This window comes from Trifolium pratense, linkage group LG1 (genome assembly GCF_020283565.1).
Source record: "Trifolium pratense cultivar HEN17-A07 linkage group LG1, ARS_RC_1.1, whole genome shotgun sequence".
Taxonomy (NCBI): Eukaryota; Viridiplantae; Streptophyta; class Magnoliopsida; order Fabales; family Fabaceae; genus Trifolium; species Trifolium pratense.
Window position 1 is genome coordinate 41,669,198 of NC_060059.1, and position 18,140 is coordinate 41,687,337.

General features: G+C 33.7%; 2 protein-coding genes across 2 annotated transcripts; both read left to right on the top strand.

The window, feature by feature from the left end:
- The first annotated feature begins 2,005 nt into the window (after positions 1 to 2,005).
- On the top strand, positions 2,006 to 4,589 carry LOC123886296. Its single transcript, XM_045935628.1, has 2 exons — positions 2,006 to 3,475; positions 3,587 to 4,589. Exons 1-2 carry the CDS (start codon positions 2,050 to 2,052, stop codon positions 4,351 to 4,353), a joined length of 2,193 nt encoding a protein of 730 aa, XP_045791584.1. The 5' UTR covers positions 2,006 to 2,049; the 3' UTR covers positions 4,354 to 4,589.
- An 8,782-nt stretch (positions 4,590 to 13,371) lies between these two features.
- LOC123886303 lies at positions 13,372 to 17,047 on the top strand. Its single transcript, XM_045935634.1, has 3 exons — positions 13,372 to 13,867; positions 15,224 to 15,562; positions 16,371 to 17,047. The coding sequence occupies exons 1-3, from the start codon at positions 13,580 to 13,582 to the stop codon at positions 16,872 to 16,874; spliced, it is 1,131 nt and encodes a 376-aa protein (XP_045791590.1). The 5' UTR covers positions 13,372 to 13,579; the 3' UTR covers positions 16,875 to 17,047.
- The last annotated feature ends 1,093 nt before the right edge of the window (positions 17,048 to 18,140 follow it).

Consider the following 18,140-nt stretch of genomic DNA (forward strand, 5'->3'; position numbering starts at 1 on the left):
ACACATATTCTTCAACAACCAACCTTTGTAACCCCTTCCAAAGCAACACTTTTTACAAGAATTTTGTGTTTCATTGGATAATCCTTTCATCAATCTGCTCTTCAATTGTTATTTTTGTGTTTTTGCATTTTGAAAACTGCATTGCATCGTACCAGGTTCTATCTTCCGGTAGGTGTGAATTTTAACACCTATCGAAAAAGTTATTAATATAAAATATTCCAATCCCAGGCCAACCAGGAGTTATCTCCCGGTAAAGTGACACCGGGTTTTATCTGCTAGTAAATACTTGTAGAGGTAATTTTGAAAATTTGGAGCACAAAGAGCAATCGTCAAAATGTTATGTTACTTACTACACTAAAAAAAAGAGTGGATAGATAAATTTTTGGCAAGCTCCAATTCAATTCGACACTCCAGAGCTCGACATAGATGATAATAAAGTTTCATAGATTGTAATGTAATCCATTAATTAATCCACCACAAGTTGATCTATCAATGGTTAACCGTCAATATTAAACTTCATAAAATTATCACGGGAAGGTTTTCAAACAATGTGTAATTCTTCTATGGGTTTCTAAAGTAATAATTGGAGCTAATTGTACATGTTGTATTAATGACATGAAAAATCACTTTTTTTTAGTGCCAATTAATTTTCAGTTTTGGTTTTTAGTCCCCATCACTTTAAAATTGGTTTATTAGTGATTCCATTCATTGAGGTGGGATGAGTACATTTGAACTAAGAGTTAAAGAGTTGAAGGTCTAAGATTCAAGTCTTGGCAAGAAAAAACTAACATAACATTATAATATACTAACAAACAATTTGCCATTCAAAAAAATTTATTCCATTCATTAAACTCCAATCGAACTGGTAAGACTTAAACTCTTTTTTGCAGTAAAAATTAAAATGTTATATATATTTTTGGTCTCTATAAATATCTAAAATTTTGTATTTAGTCTATAAAAAATTTCAGCAACTTCTGATCCCTCAAATATTTCCTGTCACTATTTTTGGTCTCTGTTTTTAGTAGAATTATTTATATCATTCAAAATTTTAAGTTTTTTTTTCGCACTCATGACTAGTACATTATAAAAATATTTCTTACAAAAGTTTAAATTTTTTTAAGTGATGAATTAAATATGAATGTTTAAGTTTTTTGCACTTAAAAGTTCATAAATAATTCATCTTATATTAAAAAATTCTAAAATTTTGAGGGACAGAGCTAGTCACTGAATTATCTGTATCGACCGTCACCCAAAAAATTTGCGTTGTCTTCCAAATAACAGTAATGATTTTAGGAGCATTGCACAAATGAGGGCTGATTCGAAACTGCTGTAAAATACATTGCTCATTTAAAGTGTGAGAGATAAGTTGCATGAGAAGATATAAAAACAATTTTACATGTTATTGGTTATGAAAAAAGAGACCTGATATCTAAAAACATCCCACCCAACAAAAATATGACACCCTATCAGAATAGAAAACAAAAAGGCTATGCATGAAAATCGATAAGCATAATATATTGTTAAAAAATATAAATAGTAGATGGTCACTATATTAGTCCGACTTGTGTTCAAAAAGTGTGTTTAGTATAAATGCAATACATTTTTTCTGATAAAACAAATAAGAGAGTGTTAGTGTAAATGCAATACATTTTGTATTTAATTTCATGAGAATTAAAGCATCTCCTATGGAAGGTGTATAGAGATTTCTTAAGAGTAAAATATTGTGTTGACATGCCGATGAGATTGTGAATTTCATAAATTTAGTCCAAATTGCTTAATTAAAATAACTCAAAATTTAATTAAATTCAACTCATTTCATTAATAATAATTTTCTCAATTCTTTTAAAAAATAAAAACTCAATACAACAAGATCAAAGTTAATCATCAATTTATTGATGAAAACACTTTTTATTCTTTAATTTGCATGCTCTTAAGCAGCTCAAGTAAATCTTGAGAGGTACTTGGAAGTTAGAACTGCAAATTGAAGATATACAAGGATGTCGGTTCCAAGTAAGACTACAATTTCTTTACCCTTTTGCCTTTTCTTACATGTTGTACAAATTTTTCAATTATGGTTGTTTGGTTCCAGTTCTTAGCAGGTTAGCTCTCGCGCCGAGAAGTGGCGTGATTCAGAATATTTCAAAAGGTTTTCAGTACTTTTTGGATAATGGAGAGCTTCGTTTAATGGTTTTGTTCAGCCTCAGCATACAATGCATTCTCATACTGTTTGGAGCTAAAAGACAGTCCTGGACAAACATCTACCTTAGAATCATACTATGGTCTGCCTACTTGTTTGCAGATTGGTTAGCAACAACCTCACTTGGTGTTCTTTCAAATAAAAGTCATTGTGTTGAACCAGAGCATGCCATTGTTGCTTTGTGGGGTCCAATTCTTCTCCTTCACCTTGGTGGCCAAGATACTATTACTGCTTACTCAATGGAAGACAATGCACTTTGGAGTAGGCGTTTGGTTACTTATATTGGCCAAGTTGTGGCTGCAATTTTAATCTTTCTGAGATCACGGACATATACCGATCTTAACTCTTTGGCAATACTGATATTCATTGCTGGTTTTATCAAAATTGGTGAGAGAATTTGGGTTTTGTGGCGTGCAAGTAGCCAACAATTCAAAGAGTCTTTGTTTCCTGATCCTGATCCAGGTCCTAATTATGCAAGATACATGGAAACATACAATTCAGCTTCTTATGAAGGGTATAGAGTTAATGTAGAATTCCTAATTCAATCTCCATCAACTAGTGATGATGCTGCTGCTGCTGTTGATCATTACACATATGGTCCTGCAGTAACTGTAAGAACTGCAAACAGATTGTTGAAGATTTCTAAGCTTCTGTTTGCAGATCTCATCTTGAGTTTTCAAGATGTTTCAGAAAGCAGATCTTCTTTACTTAGTGGAAATGGAAAGCGAGGGTTTGAAGTGATGGAAATTGAGCTTGGTTTTATGTATGATGTGTTCTACACAAAGGCTCCTATTGTTTATTCTTTCATTGGTTGTTTTCTACGTTTTGCCACTCTATCTTGTAGTATTATTGTATGTGTTTTCTTTTTCATTAAGGAGAATCAATATCCTAGAATTGATGTGGTGATCACAGGTGTGTTGCTTCTTGGAGCTATAGTCTTTGACATGTATTCAGTAATTTCAATGTTGTTTTCTGACTGGACAATGATGTGGTTGACTATGCACAAAAATAAGGTGACTTGTAAGATCATTTCATTAATTCAATATGTGAAATGTAAGAAAAGGTGGTCATGCAGCATTGGTCAATTCAACCTCATAAGCTTTTGCTTATTGAGAGCTAAAAAAGAAAGATACAGCGAACCTGGCATGTGTGGTTTCAATTGTGGGAAAACATTCAAAACCAATGCAGCAAAGACTGGTCTTGCTACAATGATCACAGGTGCTTGGCTGTCCTATGAGAAGTACAAGCACACAAATACAAACACCGTGTCCGTGACGGGTAATCGAAATATAAAAAGTTTGTTATCTTCTTAACATGTTAGTAGGTAGTTAGTTTGTTGATTCTCTAACTAACTAGTTAACTTTTATGTTTCTTTCTATTTATTAACAGATGATCTGAAGGAAATAATCTTTGAACACTTTGTGAATAAAACAAATGTGGAAATAAATAACACAAGATTTTATTACAATTGGGGCAACAAAGTTTTGGAAGGATTACAATTGGGAAAAAAGATAGAGACAATAAGCTGGAGTGTGGAGGTAGAGTTTGATCAAAGCATTCTTTTATGGCATATTGCAACAAATCTATGTTATAATTCTGTAGCAGATGAAGAAGTTTTGGAAAATGGGAGGAGTTATAGAGAAACAAGCAAATGGTTATCAGAGTATATGTTATATCTTCTTGTTATGAGACCATCAATGTTGCCTAATGGGATTGGTGAGATAAGATTCCAAGACACTTGTGCTGAGGCAACTGAATTTGTAAGGGATAGACGTTCTATACAAAATGAGAATCAAGTATCTCAAATTCTACACAGAGTATGCAAACATGTTAAAAAAGTTCTTCCTTCGACGGTGAAAGGTGATAGAAGCAAATCTGTCCTATTTGATGCATGTAGGTTGGCTAAAAATGTAAGGGAGATGAGAAATGATGATGAAGAATGGGAGACAAAAAAGATGTGGAAGTTTATAACTCAAGTTTGGGTTGAAATGCTAGCTTATGCTGCTAGCAATTGTAAGGCACTTTATCATGCTCAGCACCTAAGGCATGGTGGAGAACTATTAACACATGTATGGCTTCTTATGGCACATCTTGGTATCACAGATAAACTTCAAATCTCAAAGGGGTTTGGTAGAGCAAAGTTGATAAGGAAGTGAATGTAGTTCTAGATCATGTGTTCTTCTTTCTTGCATTTCAATAAGTTTATCTACTGTTGTTTAATTACTCTTTAATTAGCCTTGTTTAGCTATATATTTTGTCTTTTGTTGATTCATTGTACCGATTCAAATGATGTGTAAGAATCACCAGGGTATATTTCAGGAGGTGATGATTCGTTGTTGCTTCAAGCAGTCCTTGTAGTGTGTTTGTGGAGGATGTCTTCTCGATATCGATCTATAAGAAGATCCCCTATTATCCAAGAGCGCTTAGACGAGATAATGTGAATCTCTTTTATATTAAGCAAGGTGTTTGGTTTGATTTCTGGTTTGTGTATGCATCAATGTTAAAACTCTTTAATTACTCTAATTAATGGTATAAACTTGCTACTCCAAATAAGTTTATTTGTGAAAAATAAGTAGAAATATAGAAGAAAAAAAATGATCACTTGATAGATAAATAAAAAACATAAAAAAATGTTGTTTTAATGGTTGCACATGCACACTACCCCCCCTCCAGGAATTTTTACAATTGAGGGCATCTTTTCTCCTCTGAAGGAGCACTTGGACTAACTCAACTATACCCATGATGTAAGGACTAAGGAGTGAGACTGCTAGCTGGTCATTTTTTTGGAATTTGCCTTGATCCAAAAAGGATTCAATAGTGTTCCTTATATGAAGAAAGTCAAGGGATGATCAATCTATATTCTAGATATAGCTCAATTTTATTTTATTTTTTTGCTTTTACCACCAACTTAATCTGGTTCGGGGGTCAGTTCTAACATCAAGTGATTTCAGTCACCTCCCGATCGCAGTTGTGGGGATCGAACCGTAGTCCTTCCTACCAAGTTCAGCGCCAATCACCACTGAACCAACTAACAATTGTTTTAAGTATAGTTTATTGGTGCTATTTTGTAATATATGTAGCGATAGTGATGGCGTGGAAGTGGGTGTGATGCTTTGATGTGATGTAAAGTTGACTATAATGGGTATCATCACATTTTGTCAATGAGAATAAACTATCAAATTTGAAAGGAAAAATATTAATTAGTGATTCGGGGCATTAATTAAGAAAATATAATAACACTATAACAGTTGTCTTAAAAAATCATTAGATCAAATAAAATCATCAAATTAGTTAAAGAATAGTTTAGCAAAAATGAAAAGGTCTTCTTTGTTTCAAAAGTTGGTAAAGTTAGAGAAACTTAAATAACGACTTCACATGGATGCATATGTTTCTAAAGAAAGACTTTCGATATCTTCTCCAATAAAAATTGTGCTGGTCTGTTGTTGGGACTTGGGTCAATGTTATGTTAATCTGGAAATCTGAAAACAAATCATTTCTAATGAAAGATTCATTAAACATGTTACTAGTACATCAAAACATAATTTAATGGCAAGTGTTATGGTTTTGGTTTACCTAGTCGTTATGGATGCCAGTAGCATAGTAACTCTTTTACTATAGCACAAGAATAATAACTCTTTTACAAAAGCACAAGAATTAAGATTTTACTTCAAACCTTTCATCAAAACCTCCTCCATCAATTCATTGTCATGGATTCCTTCAACTTTACCTCAAACCTTTAATAACTTGTCATCCAATATCCATGAAATGGTAGGTAGATTCATCCATTTTTTCCATCCATTTTCTTCTTCGCTATTAACCTTCCAAACCCTTTCAATTTCATTGATGTTGCTGGAAAAAGATGAGAGAAAACAAATATTGAAGAGATAAAAATAATAGAGAATATTATATGACACAGATAGTACATTATAAGATCCATGAGTTTACTTAATCCAACATTTCTCACAATTTGTCCATCATGAACAAATACATGAATTGGTCCATTCTAAATGTACCCCTTTTACCAAACTACTACTACAATACTATGCTGTCTGCAGAAAGTCAGTTTTTCACAAATGAGGGGTATGACAACATGACAATCATTGAGTTTCTTTTTTATCAAAAAAAAAACAGTGAGTTTCTTTCATTGGTTTTATTTTTGTTGTTGTCATTTTCATGGGTTATAATAGGATTACTAGTAGTGTCTTGTTTTGTTGTTTGTCTAAGGGTTGATAATCTACTTACTGAATATAAAGATAGAGTTAAATGGGTAAAGAGAAAATCAAAGTTACTAGAAGCTCTGTTAGAGGATCATCACCAACTTAGGAAGAAACAGGAAGAAGTAGAGTCACGAGTCCGTTCTTTCTGGGATATAGAAGACCTATCTCAAATTCATCTTCACCTAAATAAAGATGAGGATGATTGGGTAAAATCAACAAAACAAGTTGTTAATAAAGCACGCAGCTGTTGCAGAGAGTACGACAAACAAAGACCAATGTCGATTTGGGGTCATATTACCTATATATGGGGTCATATTACCTATATATTTGGATGGATGACCCCCGGATGGATGACCCCACTAAAGTCGATTTGGGGTCAAATTACCTATATATTTGGATGGATGACCCCCGGATGGATGGCCCCCAAAGATGATGTTCTTCACAAACAAATAGATAATGTCAGAAATAAGCTGACAACTCATTTTGAAAAGAAAGATAAACAGGCCAAAGGCATTCATATGTCTATGGAGGAATCAAGATCTAAGGCTAGAAGTCTTCTGGATCAATATACAACCGAAGAGGGGCATAAATCAAAAGCAGGAGAGCTCCATAACCTTGTAGAAGACCAAGACCAAAACCAAGAGCAGAAAAAGACTTGTAAAAGTTTTGATGATTTGATCGAGACGAGCATGAAGATGGACCTATTTTCGTGCATGGAAGAGAGACGAACTATATATCTCCTGCTTCCACTGCATGCTTTGCTCAAGGACTTGAATCAGCTTCAGTTAGAAACTGAAACAGAAAAGTGCTGGAGAACAGTAGCGGAAGAAATAATTAAAGATGCTGAGATCCACCTTGAAAACTACTTATGGTGGTTTCAAACTTTTTTCGGCATATTGACGAAATTCAAGAAAATTCCATTGGTTACAAATCCATTCAAAGAGAAGATGAAGCTCATTGTCACAGAGTTTAATATACTGCTCAAGTACAACTTAACTTTCATTGATAGAGCTGCAGAAAAGTCAACCTTCTCCTCTATTGCAGGGGACACGGAATTCACATCAGACATTAAAAGAAAGCTGAGATATCTGGAAACAAGCTCAGGGCTAGTAGATGAAATGAACTCAATGTGTGATGCATTGAACAAAATGCATAATCAGCTTGAGAAAGCAGAAGCCACGGCAGGGAGTAACGCTTGTCTAAACCAACTAACGGCCATTGTTAAGGAGCTGGGGGAAAAAGTAGTACAGTTTGTGAATGACACTGAGCTCAATCAAATTGTGATGAAAAATGCAATTGATCTTCTTCAGCATTTGACAAAAACTTGCATCATCAAAAAACCGGAGTCAACCAAAGTAGTGAATCTTAGTCTTCCTCTTATTTTCAAAGAACAAGATTTGGTCTTTAATCTGAAAGCAAGTGATGATAATGCTTCAAAAATTTGCATCATGGGAATGAAAGGTGTCGGGAAGACAATTCTGGCAAAGACAGTTTATTATAACAAAGTTATAGTCGAGCGCTTCCCTACCCGTGTCTGGATAACAGTAATTGCAGGAGCAAACAAAAGAACAAAAGTTCTGCTCATGAAAAACGACGGGACTAAAGACCAAACATTGACTGTGAAACAGGTATCTGGTCACTTGAAAGATATGGACTGCCTTGTTGTTCTAGATAATGTCTCACAAAAGAATGATTTTGATGACCTATATAAAAAATTATGTGTATCTGAATGGCAAAGAGGGAGCAGGATGGTGGTGACAACATGCTTTAAAGAAGTTGCTTTGCATGTCGACAGTAGAAGCACCGTTCACCACATTCCACTGCTAACGAAGGAAGAGAGTTGGTCATTGTTTCAGAAGGTGGCTGCCATTGAAAAACAAGAACCCGACAAAAAGTCAGAACTAACAGAAATGGAAACTTTTGCAAAGAAGGTTGTGGGAAAATGTGGCGGCTTGCCATTAGCAATCTTATCTCTTGGGTTTGCCATATCAGCAAAGGGCATAGCTCAAAAGAGCTTTTTGTGGGTGTTTGAACAATTCAATCACGGCCGTTACAAAACACATTGGCTGACAACTTGGGAAAATAACAGGGAAACATTGAGTGAAAGTATGAGGAACTGTCTCTATTACTTTACAAAATTCCCATTAGACTATGAAATCTCAGCAAGGAGATTAATCAATCTATGGGTTGGAGAAGGATTGGTGGAACAGAACAACCAAAAGACACCCGAAGACACTGCAGAAAGTTACCTGGAAGACTTGAGAGATCGCAGCATGATTCAAGTTGTTGCACTAAAGTCCAATGGCAAGATTAAGACATGTTGTTTGCCAAGTATGCTCAGAGAAATCATATTGCAAAGTAACAACAGAACAAACCACAGTCAGTATTTTGATACGCATTTAGATCAACGGTTTGCCTATAATTTTGATGATCATGGTCTTGATGCAAATTCCACACAAGCATTCAGAAATAAAGGAATCCCTGTGTCTGTTCTTTTCTTTGACAAGCGAGAGGGAAGTGAACCAGGAAAACGTGTAGGGAATATCCTTTCATCAGGCATTGAAAGTGAGCAGTTCCTAAAGACCAGAGTTCTTGATCTTGAATGCATATTCAGACCACAGTTGCCTGAGACTTTAAGTAAGCTCAATAATCTCAAGTATCTTAGCATCAGATGGACTTACTTGGAGGAGTTACCCCTATGCATATGCAAACTTCTGGAGCTGGAAACACTGGATTTAAAGCATACATGTATCAATTACATCCCAAGCTCAATCTGGAAATTGAAGAAACTGAAGAAATTATATCTGCCTCAAAATTTTCGAAGTAAACTTGAGGGCAAACCGAGGGGAAATGTTGAAGAAACTCTGCACACACTATGGGGTGTGTTCTTGTATGGGAATTACCCTCTTCTTGGTTACCTTCAAAATCTGAAGAGCCTTCAAAAATTAAAATTAGCTTTCCAGTTGAATGGATCAGAACAAGAGTTGCAAAAAACACTTGCACAGAAGATTGTGCAGCTTGAACAACTTCATTCACTGACACTTAAATCGGTGGATGAAATTGGTGATCCTGAAAAACTTATATTGACTGATATGTTAAAGCTGGAGAAGCTCTCATCCCTCCGGTTGTTTGGCCAATTAGAGGACACATTTCATGTGAGACTCCTTCCGAAAAATCTCACTGATCTCACTTTGTCAGCTTCAAAACTATCAGTTGATCCTATGCCAGAGTTGCAGCTCATGCCCAAGCTTAAGTCATTGTGTTTTTATGCCGACTCTTATATAGAGAAAAGGATGGTTTGTGCCTCAGGCTTTCAAGAACTTAAAGTGCTAAGATTCTGGAATTTGGAGATGCTGGAAGAGTTGGATGTTATAGAAGGAGCGATGCCTAAACTCCAGGAATTTGAAGTCCGGTCCTGCATAAAGTTGAAAGTTCCCACTGGGTTGGAGCATTTGAAGGATATTCGAATAATAAAATTACGTACAATGCTAAAAGAATTTGGGAAAGAAACACAGTCACTGGTTGATAAATCACGCGTTGATAAAAAGATGCAACTCGTTTTCGTGGAGTGTGATGAGATGATCACTAACCAAGGATCACAGCCTTCAGTGTCAAATTAAATAGGTAAGTTTTCCACCCCTGCCTCGAGGCTTCTATAATGATAGTACTTTACTGTAACATATCATAGCCTTGTTCTTACTTTTTTCTTATTTGAATGCGCAGCAGAAAGCAGGTGGAATAATTGGTGATGGCGTTGCCGTGTTGGTGAATTAATATCTTTTCTTTTCTAAGTCGCTCTATGTCCTTTTCAAAATTTCAATAAGTGAAGGAATTATCTATGCACTCTTTTTCCCTTCATCAAGAATTTACCCTATTGGATTCTTTTTGGTAAGGTTTTTAACGAGGCAAAAAGATTATCACACACTTTGGGTTTTGATCTAGTTTCCCCAAAGTTTCTTTGTATTTTTCTTTTTTTATTTAACATAATTCACTAGTGTTTTTTAAGTAGTAATTTTTTTTGGGTGCTAGTATAATTAAGATGTCTGGTACTACTCTATGAAGGCTCTCCATGTTAAACTACTTCTGCACTGTTATTTTCACTTTGATTTCTGTGTTGTGCAATAAATTGCATTGTTATTTGGAACAATATTTATTTACGTAGCTAATTTGTTGAATAATACTAGTACACTTCATTGAACAATTGTTATGTTTAATCAAATAATTGTGTAGTTATTTTGTATCGGCCGTGTTTATTTACAAGAGTACTACTCCGACACGGCTATCTGACACGACACAGACACATCGACATTGGTAATATAAAAAATTATAAGACATCGACACCGCTACATATGTCTAAAAAAATTATATTAAGAACCAAAATATATACATGTACATATGAGTTGAGCAAATTTATATTTTTGGTACATTAAGTTGAGCAAGTTATCTCATTAAAAAAGTTTTAAAATACTAGACTTTTTTTTTATCTATATACTATTGAAAAAGCTCAAAATATTGTAATAAAAATGTATTGTCTTTAATCTCTCATCGATCATCATTGTTGTTTCGACACATCTAAGGAGATTAGAAGCAAAGTAAAAATAATTTAGTTTGGGACACTTGTTCGACACATATCCTATAAGTGTCTTACGGTCAAACACTGGTCCAAGAAATATCAAAGTAAAAGAAAAATAGAATTTTCTTTGTACATGTTTAAATTGTCCGACACATGTCGTACGAGTGTCTCAATCTAACGCAGGTTGAACACTGTTAGAAATAATATAAAACCATTGATGTAGCTCTATCCTAATAGCTTAAGCTTTTGGGATAATCGGTTATTTGACATGGTATCAGAGCCTCTATGACTAAGTGGTTTAGAGTTCGATCCCCGCTCTCCTCACTTTCTAATTAAAAAATAGAATTTAAGCATATGATAGGTGGGTCTATGCATTATCCACGCTTCAAGCCCAAGTGGGCTCTTGCGTGAGGGGGCGTGTTAGAAATAATATAAAACCATTGATGTAGCTGAGCTCTATCCTAATAGCTTAAACTTTTGGGATAATCGGTTATTTGACAAATACTACGACACACCCAATCATTCATAGAATCATAGGTACTACTTCATTGTAGACAGTTCATCTAAGAGAGGAAAACAATCTTCTTTTTAAAGTGAACGGGGTGTATATGCCCTCATCGAAGGCATTTAAGTTTATCGTGACCTTAAGTCGTTCGCTTGAATTCATAGCTGCTAAATGTATCCTTGCTCTATTTGGATATGTTAGAGCATCCCAATGGATAGATTCAATTTTAGACATTTAAGTTGAATAATGAACAGAAATTATGAATCACTGACACACACGATTAATAATTTAAGAAAATGAAAGTGATTAAGGTTCTGTTTGGATTGACTTATTTGAGTTTATCTGCTGGCATAAGTTTTGTGAGACTGTTTGGATTGTCTTATTTGAACTTATGAAAACAGCTAACAGCTTATAGCATATAAAAAAAAAAAAAAACTATAGAAATAGCTTATGTAAGCTTATACATAAGCGCTTATCATGATAAGTGTTTGTGCTATAAACTGCAAATAAGATGTTTATCATGATAAGTATTTGTGTTGGCGTGGTGTCAAACACAGTACAATCTGAAGTGTCTAATGCTATATCAATCAGAAAACCAAAATAAAGCAGAAGGTTAGAAAATAGAACCTTGAATTTGAGAATTTGAAATGGTTAAAGAAGCATCTTTCATCTTTGGTGGAAAGTAAGTAACAAAACCCATTTTGAACATCAACATTCCAAGCAATAACAGATTCAGTGACCCAATAAGCTTTTGAGTACAACAACAAACTACCTGCATCTGGGTCATCATGTTTAAATAAAAAGGTTAGAAATTCACATTAAAAGAATGGTTTTTTATTCAGGAATGAAACTGTTCATGCAAGAAACAATGATAAATGCAGGGTGTGAAAAAAGTAAGTGTGATTTAAACTAAACCTGAGAAATGGAAGTAGTTTGGTCCACAGAAGAAGAAGAAGAAGAAGAAGAGATTGAGCAAGAAAGAAGAGATTGATGATGCCAATACTTATTTGATTAAGTCTTAAGTACTAATTTGATGAGGTGTTGATGGAGTATCAATTAGTGTTCATTTTATTTTTGCTCAAATGATAGTATCTCAGTCATAAGTACTACCATGGGCGGAGCCAAGACCCAACAAGTCTGGTTGCTCGGACTCTAGCAAATTTTTTTGATATTTTTAGGGATTAGTTTAAGAGAAAATTGAACTTTTTTACCGATTAATATTAGGCTAAACCGAGATTTTTAAGGTTAGTTTAAGATAAAATTGATATTTTTTTTATTGAACTAATTATATATTCCCTCCGTCTCAAAATAAATAACTTAGTTGACCACCAAAAAGAGAAATAAAACTTTTGGTCCCCTCCAATTTCAATTTTTTGAGTTTTATTGATTCATCCCATTTTGAGGTATACTTTACTAAAATGGCATATTGTTTTCCTTTATTTTGAGACTGAGGTTTGAACATACTGATTCTTCTTGTTAAGTTTAATTACTAAACGATTTGAAAGAGAGAAAAATTCAAAAGAAAAAAGTTCATACTTTACACACATGTAACACAATCATCCTCAATTTTTTTTTCTTTCACCATTAGTTTAATCCGGTTCGAGGATCAGTTATGTATCAAGTGGTTTTAGCCCCTCCTATAAATCGAACTGTGATGCTCCCTATGGATTGTATTGATGTTTCAATTTTTTCATTCGATCGTCCATAACTCCCGCTTCCAAAAACAATAAGCCAAACCAACTAAGGCCCATGAAAAACTCATGAGTCCTATATGGACACACGCTAGATTTCCGTTAAAAAAGAAACGGCTGGCAATCCCTAACAATAACATAAAGGGAAAACGATATGCCGTTAATTCCGTCACCACAAACACGTCACACCCAATTTAACCTTCCCGCAAATAACGCCTTCAAAACCAAAAAACGCAAATCAAATCAAATCAAATTCACATTCATCAAAATTCCCTTCATTCTCCATAGTATCTAGCTATTGCATCTACGAATTAATCGGAACAAAACTTAATCATCATAATCATAATCATAATAAAAATTAGAGACCATAATCGGAAAATTAGTTCCTCAAATCCTATGAGGAAACTGTGTCCAAATTTTGATAAAATCGATGGATTGGAAACGGTTTTGGAAGTTCCGATACCGGAAGATATGTGGACTGGAATCGGAAGCAGTGGTTCGAATCGGTGGCAGAATCTTCGTGCTTTGATGAGAGCACAAATTTCTAACGATAAATCTTTGCATCTTTCTGCTGCTTCTAATAATGAATTCATTGCGTTGCTTAAGCTTGTTGGTTCTCCGCTTATTCCTCTTCAGGTTCAATGTGATCATACGTTAACTCGTCCTCTCAAAGATTCTAATATCGTAAGCATTGTTAATTGTTGATTTCTTCATTGATTAATTTGATGTGTTTGTGTGTATTTATTGATTCAGTTATTGTTGTTTAATTGATGAATTTTGATTAAGTGATTTAATTTAAGTGATTTTCTCTGCATGTGTATGTGAATCTCATTTTAATGTAGTTATTATTACGATCAAATTTTAAGTGTATGTTTGATTTCACTTTTTGGAGGAGCAAAAATTGATTTGCTAGGTGTAGAATTGATTTTGACGTGTTTGTCTTTTAAGCTAAAATTTATTGTTCAATGTGTTTGAGCTTAGAATCTTAGATCACTTTAAACCAATCGTCAGTTGGTGATTGGCGCTGAACTTGGTAGGGAGGATCATGGTTCGATCCCCGCATGTGCGATCGAGATGGAGCTAAAACCACTTGATGTCGGAACTGACCCCCGAACCAGATTAAACTGGTGGTGAAAGCCAAAAAGAAAAAAGAATCTTAGATCACTTTCAACTCAATTTTTACTAGAATCAATAGTACATAATTAATTTACTCAAAATGAACTCTACTTACCGCGGAACCAAACAAGTTGGAATTGCTATTATAGAATGAATTTATGATGATTTTTAATTTTTCTAATAAGTAGTATTAAGTATTTTATATTTTACTCGTCAAAAGAGAAAAGAAGTATTTATATTGTAGATAAAAATGAACTATAAGACATTGTAGCGACATGTGCTCCTTTTAAACTGTGGTCCACAACCGCAGTTGTGGCCGCAATATAACAATTTCAGTGGTCTTTGCAACAGCACCGTTACTATAATTGTGTCCACATTGACTGCGTTTTATCACAATATAAAGGTTTGGTGTGTAACTGCAATCACGATTACAATTCACAACCATGGTTTAAAAAAAATCATGTCCTAGGCTTTGTGTTTAGGTTTGAATCAGATTCTGTTGGAGCTTGGATCCTTTGTAGCTAGTTTGGTCTGGTCTAATCCAATACCAATCATATGTTGGATTTAATGTAATGACTGAGAGATTGATTGAAAGATTAACACTCTTAGCCATTGATTCTTCCAACTGTTGATATTAGACCGGATCAACTATAGGAATGTATTGAGTTCAATTTGGCAAGGTTAAAACTTAAGCGGTCTAATGTTGCAACCTGTTATTGTTATTTTGTTACTAACAACTCTAAATCTTTGATGTTATTGTGGTGATTGTAATTCCATGTTCATAACTTCATATCTCAGTTGGTTGGAATGATAAATGGGTAGTTTGATTAATAATAGTAATATAATATGATTGAAATTATTTGTTTAAGCTTGTTTATGGTTGTTACAATTGAATAAAAGTTATTTTAATGAAAAAATGTGCAGGAAGCTTCTAGTGCAAAGTATATAGTGCAGCAATACATAGCTGCAACGGGAGGAGTGGGAGCATTGGATTCCCTGAAGAGTATGTATGCAGTTGGACAAGTGAGGATGTTTGGGTCCGCGATGCGTGAGGGAGATGATAGTGTTCATCCTATTGGGAGGGCTGAAGTGGGAGGCTTTGTGTTGTGGCAAAAGAATCCAGATTTGTGGCACTTTGAATTGGTTGTTGCTGGTTTCAAGGTTAGTGCAGGTAGTAATGGGAAGGTAGCGTGGACACAGTCTTCTTCTAAGCCTTGTCATGCTAATAAAGGTCCTCCAAGACCTCTTCGTCGCTTCTTTCAGGTACTAATAGACAGACACTATTATTTAATCTTTGCACACCCAAATGCATGTACCAATTTTAGTTTATTCTAATGAGTGGTTAAGAATGACATTGGTAGCTTATATAAGAGGTTATTAGTTCGTTAGTTATCAGAAATATATGCAATTGTAAAAAATAATTAGAGAAGTACAGAAATTTTGACAGTTAACAAATTGAAAATTTGTGACATAGTATATACTACTAAGTACTAACCATGATAATTACATTACATGCAAAAGGGCAGGGATGAATTGTACAAAAGGTGTTTTTACGGAATCTATTGATGTAATCATCCAGTATGTCTGGTTTTCCAAAATGGAACTTATTCTTTGAGGGGGAAAATCTTGTACCTGATTGTGTTTTTCATACCAAATTTTTACTTGCCCAATAACAACTCTTAGCAATTTGTTTAGTAGGTAAATATAGTACTGACCATTGCGTAGGAGATATGTTTAGTAGGATAGGGGTGACTTGAGTTCTGGTATAGTAGAAAATCAAACCCTTATATCAAATGTGCTAAAGCAATATACATTTTCTTGTTTATATTGATTTTTCCTTCTATCCAATAATTATTTAGTGAAATGGTGCTAGTCTGTAACTATGCTATCTAGAATCCAGTTATATGTTTATATTTCGAATTAAGAGTATGTGCATTTGGATAATCTGGTTCATGATCTTGTCTGTTTGTCACACCTTGTTAACCAGTAATTGAGTGTGCAACCAAAAGTTTGAATTTATCATTTAAGTTGTTAAAGATTTTTTTGTTGATTTTGTGTCTGTTATTATCAGGGACTGGACCCTAGGTGTACAGCAAACTTGTTTCTAGATGCAGTATGTGTAGGAGAGAAAACCATTAACAAAGAAGATTGTTTTCTGCTCAAGTTAGAGACAGCATATGACATCCTCCAAGCACAAAACACGCCACACACAGAAGTTATTAGACACACAGTGTTCGGATACTTTAGCCAACGCACAGGGTTACTTGTCAAATTCGAAGATACCAAGTTAGTTAGAATGAAACCAGCTAAAGGAAATGATTCTGTGTTTTGGGAAACAAGCATTGAGTCGATGATCGAGGACTATAAATACGTAGATGGTATTAACATAGCACATGGTGGAAAGACGGTGGCCATTTTATATAGATATGGTGTACCGCATAATCATAAGCGAAGAATTGAGGAGACATGGAGGATTGAAGAAGTTGATTTTAACATTTGTGGCTTGTCAATGGATTGTTTTTTGCCTCCCTCTGATATCAATAAGGACCATGATGTTGTTGAGCATATGGTGTAGTAGGAAAGAGTTAGGACTTTTTCCTTTCCATTTTTCATATTTTTTTTCAATCACTACAAATTTGTGTACATATATTGTATAGAAGTAAATCATAGCTGAAGACAAAAATAGTATTTCTCGAGGTCCTTGGTTCAATGTTTAGCACGAATTTTATATTACAGCATTTTAGGACTTTGTCGTCAAACAGAATAGAATGTTAAAGTTCACAAACACGTCAAACATTATCAACTTTTTTTTTTCTTTATATATTTTTGGGTAAATGATCATTTACCCCCCTGCAAAATAAGGAAATTTTCGTTTACCCCCCTGCACAGATTTTTTTTCTGTTTACCCCCTTGCAAAAAATAGATTCTCTCATTTCGCCCCCTGGGTGTACAGCAGGACAAGTGACTGTGCAAATTTGCTGACGTGACTTGTACACATGGAAAAAAATCATTTATATTTATTTTTAAATTCCACGTCAGATAATATTTTTTTCAAAAAAAAATTAAAAAAAATTTTTCCTACAAAATTTAAAAAACGAATTTTTTTTTTTTTCTTTCAAAATTTTTTAAAAAATTTCTCAGAAATAACTTTTTTTTTTCGTACAAAATTATTGAGTATTTTTTTCCTAAAATAAAATAAAAAATGAATTTTCTTATTTTACTCCAAAAATAAAGATTTATTTTCAAATCTTTTTGAATTAAAAAAAACAGAATCTTCGCCGTAATCGTTTGCTTCCACCGTCATGATTGTATTTGTCGTCGTCTTCTTCAATCGCCGAAATCATCTTCTACATCATTATATTGTCTTCTGCTTCTTTATAATTTTCTAGTTTTAGGGCAAATGATTTTGATAGAAGAGGAAAACACCAATAAAACTTGTTTTTCTATTTTATACTTTTTTTGAAAATCTTTTTCTATTTTTTTTAATTCAAAGAGAATAACAAAAAATAAAGTTTTGTTTTTAAAAAATAAAGATTATGTTTTTTTTAATTCAAAAAGTTTGAAATTAAATCTTTAAAATTTTTATTTCGGAAATAAACTTTATTTCGGAGTAAATCTTTATTTTGGGAGAAAAATAAGAAAATTCATTTTTTTTTTAATTTTGGGAAGAAATTTTTTTTTGTTGGAAAGTTTTTTAAAATCATTTGTATGAAAAAAAAATTAATTTTTTTTGTAGGAATTTTTTAAAAAAATTTTGGGGAAAAAAAACAGATTTTTTTTTTATTTTGTAGGAAAAAAATTATTTTTTTTTAAAAAAAATATTATCTGACGTGGAATTTAA

Coding starts and splice junctions, on each gene's coding strand:
- LOC123886296 (XM_045935628.1), top strand. CDS start 2,050: ATGTTGTACAAATTTTTCAATTATGGTTGTTTGGTTCCAGTTCTTAGC. Junction 3,476..3,586: donor AAACACCGTGTCCGTGACGG/GTAATCGAAATA, acceptor ATTTATTAACAG/ATGATCTGAAGGAAATAATC.
- LOC123886303 (XM_045935634.1), top strand. CDS start 13,580: ATGAGGAAACTGTGTCCAAATTTTGATAAAATCGATGGATTGGAAACG. Junction 13,868..15,223: donor CTCTCAAAGATTCTAATATC/GTAAGCATTGTT, acceptor AAAAATGTGCAG/GAAGCTTCTAGTGCAAAGTA. Junction 15,563..16,370: donor CTCTTCGTCGCTTCTTTCAG/GTACTAATAGAC, acceptor TGTTATTATCAG/GGACTGGACCCTAGGTGTAC.